At 37.7% G+C, this 12,399-nt stretch overlaps 1 protein-coding gene across 1 annotated transcript in view; it reads left to right on the forward strand.

The window, feature by feature from the left end:
* CCDC53 (coiled-coil domain containing 53) overlaps nt 1-6,860 on the forward strand; it is a gene marked incomplete at its 5' end in the record, with an annotated part of 12,949 nt that extends 6,089 nt beyond the window's left edge. Inside the window, 2 exons of the mRNA XM_010143912.1 lie at nt 3,516-3,580; nt 6,776-6,860. Coding sequence (XP_010142214.1) covers nt 3,516-3,580; nt 6,776-6,860 — 150 coding nt within the window. The remainder of the gene's footprint in view (nt 1-3,515; nt 3,581-6,775) is intronic.
* Nucleotides 6,861-12,399: the final 5,539 nt, after the last annotated feature.

A 12,399-nucleotide genomic window follows, 5' to 3' on the forward strand; every position in this document is an offset into this window, starting at 1 on the left:
ACACACAGACACGATTATAGCTTGGTTTCGCTGTAGGGTACAAAATACAGCTTTGCTAGTGCAGTCCAGAGCAGGAATATTTGATGCTTGTGTAGGGATCAAAATATACAAGAGGTGGTTCTTAGTTCCACCTCAGTTCCCTGTTATTCATGGTGAAGGTTTTGTTTACCTCTTTGTCAGTGAGCTGTTCTACAGATAAATAGGAAATAAATGAGTGTAATCTCAATATTTACACGTGTGAAAACTAATGAAGCAGCGAAAAGATGAATGGGAGATTCCTGGTGACCTCTTCTAGGAGCTTTTTTTGTGTCCACGAAATTAAAAATGAGATTGGCAACAAAGAAAAAAATCTGTCTTTATTTTCAGGCTGTCAGTGGAAATTTTCCTCTAAAATATATATTATAATTCTGGAAAATATGACTGTGTCACAGTGTTAGTAGAATGTTGCCTGTATTAAAACTAACTTCATGGTTTCACTCCCTCTTCAGAGCAATTATTATAATTGATGTGCTTGGTACTTTGGGTGATGTTCCAGACCTTGTTTTTCATTTGAATCACAAATTGTCACTTTATGGGTAGCTTATTACAAACCGTTTGGAAAACTTAGCAGTGGGGTAGTAGCAGGGAGTAAAACACTATGTGAGTGTATTGATTCAATGCCAGACTTCAGAGTGGATGTGAAAGTGCTGGATGGCCTAATTACTTTGACTTTTGTTTTTGGTGACTGCTAGAGGAGTGAGATCTCACTTTCCACATTTATTCTTTGGACTGGCAGTTCCTGATGACTCGTTTGCCAGTTGTAAACAGTGTGGTAGGAAAGTCAAACTAACGTACTACAAGTTAATGTGTGTTTTTGTATTTGCCAAACTTGTCTTCTCATCCAGTCAAGTATTTCAGTTACTGTCGTTTATTTGCCTAAATTAAGTTTCTAGATGAAGATTTGTTTGGACTGATCATTTATGTATTGCTCACAGTATTTGTAGTATTTAAAAATTAGTACTGTGAGGAGATATTTCTTTTACACTAAAGCTAGCTGTTCTGTGAAATAGTAACAAACTCATGTCACTGGAGTGCAGTTGAGCATACTAAATGTGAACAATAATATTCAAATGAACCTTACAAAAACAGTATCATGTTTGCTACAATGTATGTTCAGAACACTTCTGTCAACAGTGTGAGAGCAGTCTATGATTTCAGATAAATGTAGTATTTGAAGTACAAATACTCTTAACATTATTCTAAACACCAAATGTGTCTGCATATATGCCAAGATAGTGACTGGCATGATATAGATTGATCCTTGCTTTAAAAGACAGAAATGAAAACCAAAGATGGCGAGTGCACTGATCTTCAGGGATTGTCAGCCCTCTTTATGCACTGTGGAGAAGGAAAACCTCTTTTGCAACAAGATTGCTACTTTCACTGTGGCTCCTCCAGAACCTGCGCACTTCCTGAGCTGCAGGACCAGGCTGGGAGTGGGGCTGGGATACACTGTGATGAATATGAAATGGTTTGGATTATTTTAAATCTTAACTGGGCAGAGACAGACGTGACAGAAATTCAATACTGGCTTCTATGTTAGAAAAGTACACCGTTTCAGTGGACCTGTGTGCTCAGTGTAGTTACTGTTTAGATTTAAAATAGTTGCCTGATTTATTTTCGTATGATTTAGGGTCACAGCAGTATTAGGTTATGATTTTCCAGATTAAACCTTATGCAAGTATGAAAGATAAAGTAATCGTGGTGCTCTAATTGTATTATTAAAAAGTGCACTGTTAAAGAGTATTTTCATTAAACTTCAGGTTAGTTTTGTAAATCTATGAAATATAAGGGTACTGAGAGGTTTTTTCTTACATGTTTTGATGCATACAGTTTTGGAATAAAACACTTCTCCAAGTGTGAATGTAAATACGTAACAGTTTCCAATCCATTCTTAGAAGTTCATATACCAAACCCCTTTCATTGAAAGCAAATATGAATTCTGCTTTGCTTGATCGGACTCTATCTTGTTTTCGCTTGGTTTGAGCTGATGCATAAACACTCCATCAGTGACTTCTGAACTGGGGAAAGGAGCTCTAAGAGCAGTCAAGTGAGGAGGAAAAAAAAATTAGGTCATACCAGACAGTGTATAGACACACAATCCCTGGTGTCCAAATCTATACTAGAATAAATGAATATTTTAAACTGTCAAGAAATATGCAAATGCTTTTCCCTTTGTGTAATGTACATTAGTTGTGAATTACTGCAAAATTCTTGATTACAAGCTAGTACCTTTTTGCCACATTTTTGCCGATATGTCTAATAGATTGCTAAAACCAGGTACCTGTCTGTGTGCTATTCCAGCATCTTCATGCACAAGTATTGATTGTGATTCTTACTGTGAAATTGCACAAGGAAAACACAGCAGGACAGCTAGCTTAGCTCCCACTTTGCTAAGTTAGCTACTGCAACTGTCACTAGTACCACAGGCTTCTCTGGATCATTAGTCATGGCTGCCCTTTATTTTATCACTATTTTACTTACTTTGTGCCAAAAGAATCCTACATTACTTTCTGTTTAGGTTGTGAGACCTCTCCTAACTTTCCTAAACCACCAATTTCTTTGTCCCTTTTTTTTCTTTTCCCCCCTTTTTTTTTCTTTCAATCTTGGCGTGCAGTGATGCAGGTGGTATTTCTGATGGTTTGCAACAGGGGGTGGCAAAGCAAGAAGTTGTGTTTGAGCAGCTCTAGTGGAAACATAGGAGCAGTTTGTTGGAATGTGTCTCGTAGGATGATGTGGGTCAAAGTGTTCTTGTGTACGCGATCCAAGATGAGGGGATGGTTAGGTGTTGCTGAATAAAATAAAGTGCAGAAGCTGTGGAAGGACTTGCGGTGAAAGGAAGGAATTTTTTTAACATGCACATAGTTGGCTAAAATCTGTCCACAAGTCATAGAAGATTCAAGCCTGATTGTACAAGCAGTCATATTCAGATGAATCACTTTTAAATTGTTCTTCAGTTCTCATGTCCTGTTTACCTTTTCCTGTAAGACTTTTAAAGACTTTTACAACTGCCTTAAGCTGCCTTCTGGAGCTGTAGCACATGCACTTCCCTGGTTTTCCTCTCATTTTGGCTATACCTTCAGCATATACTCAGTCTGAGTCTTCTTCATCCTTCCAGCACAGCTGTTCTCTGCTGTCTTTGTGCTGCTTAGTGTGTTCTTCATATTCTCATCCTTACACATAACTTGAGCTTCCTGATTTTGTCTGTATGAATTACAAATATATCTGTCCATTCTCGATTCTCCCCCTGCAGCTTTCTCTAGATGTTTTGTCATACATGTAAGAAGGATTAAAAGGACCAGTTATTTCTTGCTTATAGGTTCATACTGATGGCAACTGAGATTGTCATTCCATGCTCTTGTTCAACGAGTGACATGCATAAATTTGTATGAAAGTGTAGCCTAAAAGAACCTGTGGAATTTAGTTCGCCTGTTTGTTTCCAATAGCTTTATATTATTCTTCCTCCTCCTACGCAGGGTGTTCCTGTAGAGGCAATACAGAACAAAATGATTTCTGAAGGGCTAAATCCAGATCTTCTTCAGTAAGTAATTTGTAACTTTTCAGTAGATCTGAAATGCAACCATGTGTTTTAAAAACTTGGGAAAAAGTGTGTGTAGAACAGCTTGTTTATGGTATTGTGAATCTAAATTATCAGCATTAAAACAGATTTTGAAATCTTCTATGATGGGGGTTTTTTAGCATTTTATAGGTCTGAAGAGGGCCATCAGTACCAAAGGAGGAGGGATGCAATCTCAAATATGAGCTGTCTTTTCAGTATTATCTAGTCCAAGGCAAGGCCCAGGAAATGCAGAGACTGGGATATAAATAGGTATACTGCACCCTCCCAAACAGAAAGTTGCAGGACTTCACCAGAAGTCAGACTTGAGAGGAGATGGAAGGACTTTTTCTAAGCCAAGCAGAGGTAGTAGTGCAGTTCAAGAAAGAGGATATAGCAATGACAAATGTGCATTTAGTGATGAGAAATCAAAAAAACCATCAGTAGCCATTTTCACTACTGTTCAGTGAGTATACTTGACATCAACGTTTGACAGAGTAAATCAAAGTCAGGAAATTTTTACTGTTGATTGAGCTAACCAGATGTCAAGACTACTAAGAACAGATACTCATTTTTAAAGCTATTTGTTCTGGCCATAAGCATGAATTTTAGGCCTACTTTACATTTGACATGTAATTTAGTTTTACTGTACTATTTCACAGAATTTATTAAACTGATAAAAATATTAATTTTCATTCTCATTATAGCCACTAAACTACATGAAACACTTTTGCATCCTCTTCAGAAACTGTCCATTGTATTAAAAAGTCTGCTTCTCCTTTCCGGTGAAGTCTTTTTACATTTTGGAAGGGCTTATTTTGAAACCTGCAACTCATTTGATTAAAGAAATAAAAATATAGGAAATCTGAAGTATCATCATATGTTGAGCCACTTTATCTCCCAGCAATATCACGGTGTCTAAATAAGCCTAAAGCAGTTATTCCTTATTTGGTATTTTTACTGATCAAAAGAGAAATAAGAAGAACCTGTGCAAGTCCAAGAAGGGTTAATAAACGTGGTTTTACTAGATATGTGTTAAATGTGTTGCATTTTTTACTCTTCATTTCAAGTCCATACCTTTCTGTAAATGTTGCTGTTTTTTCATGTTTTCATGTTTGAATGTTTTGTAGTAGATGAAAATAAGGTAACAGGTTAAAATTTCAAAAGTGTCTTTAAAAATTACCTGCTTTTGGATTGTCTGTTATAGGTTAGGACAGAATTGTTACTGTGGATTTGGGCTCATGGAATATGTTTGGGATTTGGTCTCAAAGTCTTCTTCAAAGATACTGTACAACAGTAATGCTTAAACAGATTTTCTTTAAAATGTTTGAAAACTGGTTATGTTTGAAAACTGTTTTGAAAACTGTATAGCAAATCTACCTGGTTAAAGAAAGCTAATTATTTGGCAAGGTGCATAATGCGTTGTATTTTAGGGAGACAGAGGTGACCTTTCTTTTAATTTTCTGGCTTTCTTGTCTCAATATCATAGACTTCTATTTTTTATATGTATCCTGCCATTTACACCACATTTCCTGGGTCTTCAGGTTCCTTAAGGCCTGCTCACTCAAGTGCCCGTGAAAATTAGGTTGCTCAATCACTTACTGTAGACTCTCCTAGCTACTTGCCAGTGACTGAGCAGGTTTTGCTTGTGGTGGCAGAGAGGCTAAATCTAGTAATATGGAGTTGTGTATACTCTCTTCCTTCAGTTGTTCTACTTCTGTTATTGCTCCTTTCTCAACTTCTCACGGTTTGAAAACTGCCTATTCTGTCAAGCCCCCAATTGTTAACTTTTGTTTCTTATCCTTCCTCTCTTGCCTATCTACAGTTCCAGGAGAGTTTGTCCTGCTCTTGCAAATTAAAGGAATTTGTTGCCATCTTCCCCTCCTCGCTAGAGGAGAGTTTTTGCACTGGTCTCTCTAGATCATGTCTTTGCACAGCTCTTCTGTTTTGTCATTACCACGGCAACAAGGAATAATATTGTGAAGTGGTATTTGCATGAGAAAGCAAACGCTTTCTTAATTTATTTTAGAGGTGTGCAGGGGGAAGGGAGAAGGCTCTCTTTAACAGTTCTTTAATGCGCTTCTCGTTTTTGCACCCAAAATGTTTAATAACGCTGTAAAGGTACCTTAAGGATTTCCAACTGAGAAATTATAATAAACAGAACTGAAGTTGGGAAAAAAATTCTGTGGCATGACACACAGGGGTAGACCCAAGATAAATAACAATGGGACAAATACTCCAATTACCACCTTAGATTAAAATGTCATATTTTATCAGAGAGAGCAGTTAACTATCATACAGGAAGCTGGTTTCTGTGAAGGTCATTCTTCCCCTTCCCCAAGTATAATTGTGTGTATATTTTCTACCTTGGTTTCAGAATTTACTGGGCTCAGTCTTGCTTGTATTTGTCAAACTCCTTTCATACTTAGGAGGGAGGCTCCAGGGAGAGCCAGCATCTTCAGTCAGTAGTGTTAATTAGTCTTTAGGTGGCTTGCTTCTCTCCCCTTCATTCCCAGTAGATTCCCTGAGCAAATGTTTTGACATGTTGTTAAGATCCATCTTAAATATTCTCTTGAAAACTGAATACAAGAGGTCTGATCATTTATAGTCAATAAAAATCTCATGGCTGCTCTTGCATGTCAAATTTAACCCAATGTTCTAGCCAAATTCCGCTCTGAGTAATTCTTTTTTGCTTCTCTAAATTATCCCTGCAGTTTTAGTTGGATACAATATTGTTCATTTCCTGTCTTATTTTTTTCATGTACTATTTACACCGCTTAATGGTGTACAGCATGTTCTTTTCAGCCCTAGAACCTCTGAAGATTGAAAAAATTTGAATTTATCAGTATTGCCTGCTTTGAACTCTTTCTACAAATGTTTGCCACTTCTTAGTGATCTATCATTATTTCCAATAACCTCAAAGGTGTGTGTTCAAACTGATGTCTACAGAGTTTTCACATCCTGTGAGTTACAGTTTCTAGTGTTTATCTTTCAGTTCTAAGTGAAGCAATACCAATAAAGGTGTGAGTTTGTAAACCATAACCAGTTACACTTGTTATATATTGTGGAAATAAAGTGCATGCAGTTGTAATGGGAGGACATTAGCATGACATGTTAAGTTGCTCATGTGCTCAGCTGCCTTCTACGATTTACTACATAGAACATTTTTGTTGCCTGCAGGACCCCAGATGCCCCTGTGCCTGCCTGGGGAGATGATGGGAAAGCAGAAGACAGTTCGGATAGTGAATCTTCATTTAGTGACTAAAGAGACAGATTTTGGCCTCTGGAAACATCTGTTAAGTGCTAATGTGTTTGGAACTTCAGCAGTCAATGGTTTTGCGTGGGTGATGCAATTTATCTGACAGCATTTTTAAGAACTAAGATCCTCTGTGTTCTCTCCCAGAAAGTTTGAACAGGCAACGTCCTTCAAGCTGAACCTTTCTACCATGAAAATTAATCGTGAGATCCTTGCAATTTTTACGCTGCATCATTTCAGATTCCTTTCTGATTCCTCTGAAATCATTTTGTAAAACTCTAAACACACCTCTAAAACTCCAGGTCTCTAAGACTGCATTCTGGTCATTATGGGATTTTCTGCTTAACACACTTAACCTAAGATGCCCTCTCTCTGTCCTGTAACTTACAGGTAAGGTATCTTTCAAACTGTTCCATTGATGATCTCTGGGGTTTTTCTACTCCACTATATTCTGAAGTGATTCAACAAGAATTACATAGGAGCCAGCTGTTGAATGCAAATCAGTGATACTCTGTTTTGAGAGAAACTGAAATACAAGTGAAAAATATATTAAAAACCAATCTGAATCTATTTTCAAAGTTTGTGCTGCTATTTGATGTCACATGAGAGTCTGTACAAGAGTTGATTTATCAAATGCTTTCTACAGTGGTATAGAAAGCTACAAACATTGCAATATTGTTTTGAAAATGACACTGTGAAAGAAGCACATGACTGGGAGATTTAATAATAGAACACCAGATTCTCACTACTTGTTCACTGTCACGTGGGTCAGTAGAAACCACCCTCTGACTGCTGTTGGCCTTATTCGAAAGGAGCTGTGGCTGAGCAGTTTGCATAGGATAAGAAACAACCTCCAAGTTGGTGCCTTTGCTGATAATTTCAGCAAAAACCCCAAAATTCAGTTTGTACAATGATAAAACTAAGTTGCTACCTCTTGAGGTATGCATTTGGGAACAATATAAAGAAAACCACTTGGAGCCTGACTGTCCCTGAAGACTTCCTTCCAAATTACTTAATCTACTCCATGAGTCAAAAATGACATTTTGTTGAAGAAGCTTATTTAATATAATTTGTTCCACATGAAATTCTTCACAATCTATTTGAATTCCCCAGATTATTGTGATTACACCAGAATGCTGTGGGCCAGGCAATCAATCTCTTTCTGGTATTTCACATTCTTCCTAAAACCAAGGAAGGACTAAAACTGAAGCTCTAAGTGTATTAATTTGTTAGCTTTTATGACCAAGTCATTACCTCCACTCTTAGTTATTTATGCCCCTTTGGTAGGTTAGCTGCTTTTTTTTCCCTGTAACTTAAGCATGGCTCGCATTTGAGTCTAACAGACATATTTAAGCTCTTCATAACCTGTAAATCAGACTAAAGCCTGACTTCCTACGAAAGCATATATGCACTAGAGAATGTCTAGAGATGGCATTGCAATGATGAGTTAATTATTGAACATTTTAAAATATTCAGTAGCTCACACTTTGTAAAACCTCGGCAAATATTAACATATTAGCAATAAATATTTCAAAAGTAAATACTATGTTACTTCAGAAAGCATATATTAAACACTGGTGACTTTTTAAAATGTATATTTGAAAATGCATTGAAGCAATCTGTATAATTAAAACTATGCCTTGTAAACCAAAGTTGTGGTTCTATTTTATTTCCCTATGTTGTTTTAAACAAGATAATGAAAATACTTTCAAAGTCTCTGCAATTTATGTTTCTCCAAACCTAGTTATGCTGAAGTTGCATCAGTCTGCTAGCTGAAGGGAAGAGCTGAAAATACGAGTTTGAAGTTTAACCTAAGTCACGTTAGCACTCTGACTGGAGGAGAACTGAACATCCTGTAGCCACTATTCTAAAAAGGAAATTTAAGAAAGACTGTAATTAATGAGGACGGTCTGTACGGTGTCTTGAACTGATATTAACGTATGTCAGGAAGTAGTGTGGTTTTTTTAAAGAGTTGACTTGAGACATAATAGTTAAGGATGTTTGTAAAGAAGTAAACAAGGTTACCAAAACACATTCTGTTGTTTATAATCTTGAAGAAGCTTTTTGTGTAAAGTAATTCTAGTCTGAAAAAATCTAAAATCAATTGTCCTTTACACCACTACAGCTGTATTTTTATGCGGAATGAAAAAGAAAGCCTCTAGTCTACTGTCACTTGTTAAAATGAGGGATAATTAGTTGGTAATTACATATGTCACAGAATAACAATGTCATTGGTAGGCCTGGTGAATTTAATTGCTTAAGACTTGTGCAGCTTTTTCAGGGTGGCTGTTTACTTTGGAATAGTGCAGTGCTGGTAGGCTTGCAGAAACGTTAGGAAAAATCTTGCCACTTTGCCTCCTCCCTCACTTGAGTGTAGCGCACTGCGCAGTAAAAATTCAAGAGTCTGAACTGTGAGGAACCAACCAAAGAAAGATAAAACCTGCCCTTTTTACCTTCAGTGCATCATCAGCCATAGTGCTTCTCCTGCCTTCAGAACTTCTGACCAATAACTAAGCTCCTGTCTCCCTGCCAGTCTCATCTGCTAAACACATCCCTGAACTCCTCAGCTGCAGCCAAATTCACTCTGAAGCGTTTCAGCTTAGGACACATGCTGACAGAAGAAGCCATTAAGTATGGGAAGGTTGGTTTGAGACCGAACTATGTCAGCTGTGCTGGTCCTCCTTGAGCTACAGCAGTTTTCTAGTGAGATGGTGCTATCCCAGAAAGTTGGACAGTCCTTAACCGCAAGCTAAATACTATAAGCAGAGAAAATTCCAACTTGCTCGTTATTTGCCATCTGTTTTGGAATAGAAGATGGAGGGAATATTTCAACTTGGCTGCATAGTAATCAGATACACATTATACTTTCAAGGGAAGAAGGCCATTTTTAAGTGACTTTTAAAAAGATTCCCACAGCAAAGAACTTCTAAGAGATGCAATATACATGAAGATTAGATACCAGCCTTACACATCTAAAATACCCAAATTTTACATGGATTTAAAATCATCTTCCAGGGCAATCTTACCATTCATAGGCATGAGAACTACTTCAGCTTTTTGCTGGAATAACTGTTGAATGCATCAATGCTAAGTACGTGCTAATCATGTACTATTAGTAAATTAGGTACTCAGTGTTTAAACAAAGGTTTGGGATTTTTTTACCCCATCACTATCTTCCTCATCTTGCAGGTGCAGTGCAGACGGTGTGAAGGTCATGCATTCTTCAAGAAGGTCATTTGTTTCTTAAAGGTACTATAGGCATGTAGGTGCCTATGCCTATCTGTATTTATGTAATTGAAACCTCAAACAACTGTCAAAGGCAAAACCAACATCTGGACAAGATAATAACTTTACACAGAAGTCCGTACTCTTAGTCATTAATCTATGTCCTCTCAACAGTCCTGAAAATTGAAGGTTCTCTCTCCAAGCTGGATCTCTTCCTCTCTCGTTTTTTCTTTCCAGTGTGTGTTATTTACAGCACTGAATAAGTGTGTAGTTTGACATTCTGTGAAAAAAAGTCATAAGAATCTATAGCCTGTACTTCGAGAGTATCACTAAAACCAGCACTTCAAATTGCCTGTGATAAGGGCCATTTGCTTTGTTACGTAGCAAGAAACTGAAGTTCATCACTGTCTTAAGCTTTCTGGGAATCCAGTTTTCTCTCTGAAAAGCTGATACATGGTTACAGCGGTACGATGGATTTGTTTGCAAAACAGAATGTATTTTCTTACCGTTCAGAAAATTTGCCAACCTGTTGTCTGGGACAACTGCAGGTCAAATGCTTGCACTAGTGACCAAAACGTTAGTCTCCTGGTAACTTCACATGATGGTGTCTCCATTCAGCCCACTTTACGGGCAAAACAGGAACTGTCACATTAACTCAGGCCTGTGGCTTGCCTAGTCGTCTCTGGTAGAAATCATTACTGAATGCTATAACAGAAGGTGTGAGGAGAACCGCAGTGCTCCGGCAGCCCCCTTTCTTGCCACCAAGATTTTATTCCAGCTGTGAGCAGCGGTTGATGTTCAGTGCTAAATTACAAGTTTAACAGTTCTTCCAAAAAAGTCTTCATTAATTTGGGAAGCTCTGGATATTCCTGCCTTGTGTTTGACTGACTGACTTCGCTAATACAATATCGTTTTAAGGGAGCTCTATGGGCTGGTTCATTATGAGGGAAAAGCAGAAAATTAAAATAATGTATCCCATGCCATACAGAAAATGAATGACAGGAACAAACTTAGAATAGGATGTGTCTCCAAATACTTATTTTGAGGAAACAATTTCAAATGGCTGTAAATTAAAATGGGTGAGGACAGATGTAGCATGAAACACTCAATTTTATATGGATTTTTTTTTTAAAGTTGTTTAAGTCAGTGTCTTGACCTTAAACAAGTGGATTATTTTCTCATTGAGTGTATTTCCCAATTTTAGGTAAATGGGTGGAATGGAAAATTCTGAACAAACATTCACTTTGCAGACAGTTGATTTTTTTTTTATCAGACCTAATAACTGGTACCCTCTCCCTGAAGGAATGAAATGGTAAATAATAGTATTCTTTGATTCTTCTGCTTACCAAGCTCTTGTATGTTCTAGTATATGAGCTTGTACTTGAAAGATCTCTGCTTTGTCTGAGGGCATGCTGTTCCCTGTACACTAGAAATCCATTTTTGTGCTTCACTGTCCCCTTCTGTCCTGGTCTGTGGAATGGGAAGTTGCAGTGAAGTGGATGCTAGGCTTGGGACAGTGATTTACTGGAAAGAGCATGCACCTGAGTGCTGAAAAGGAGAGGCCAGAAGAAAGGGATCTGGGGAGTAATTCTTTATATTTATATGAACGGCTCTTTTTATAGGTGATTACCATCAACTCTTTAATAAACCTCACCCTTTATGTCACTCACAGTGGTGAGAACTTGGGTACACTTGAATTACCCTGCTGTGAAGAACTGGACAGTGATTTCTCACTTGTGAGTTTTCTCACTTGTGAGTTTTCTCACTTGTAAGGTGCTTTTTAAACTGCAACTCTCTGAAGAATTGTGATTATCCTTTTTGCTTTCAAACAAATGATCTCTAGCATTCAGCTGTCTCCGTGCTCCCAGCAGATACCATAATCCTTGTGTGATGTCTTGTAGCACAGCTTACACGATTTCTGAGGGGCACGGGGAATCCTTCCACAGTGAGAGCTAAGCTGTTCACAACGAACATCTCACCATGTTGTTATCTCTCTACTGCTTCATAACAGCTCTTTGAAAATATGCTGAGATGATCCTTTGAAGTAGAGGAGGAGACGAACAGAGAAAATGAGGAGTCTCTTTTTCCCAGTTGTTTCATCATTTGCTTTTTCCTCAGTGCAGTGCTTTTAGGGAACTGCCAAATAACAACAGAGATTTTTTTTCCAAGAAACCTTGAACAGCATTGTCTTCTTTGCCCAGCATGATGCCTGGCACCACCAAAAGCGAAGGTTGAAATAGACATGAGCCTGCATTTTTGTAAAAATAAATTAAGTGAAAAATGGTTCATAACGCTCTATTATGTGTTCGGTGCTGTGTAGGGA

The sequence above is a fragment of the Buceros rhinoceros genome, unplaced genomic scaffold (genome assembly GCF_000710305.1).
Source record: "Buceros rhinoceros silvestris isolate BGI_N320 unplaced genomic scaffold, ASM71030v1 scaffold34439, whole genome shotgun sequence".
NCBI lineage: Eukaryota > Metazoa > Chordata > Aves > Bucerotiformes > Bucerotidae > Buceros > Buceros rhinoceros.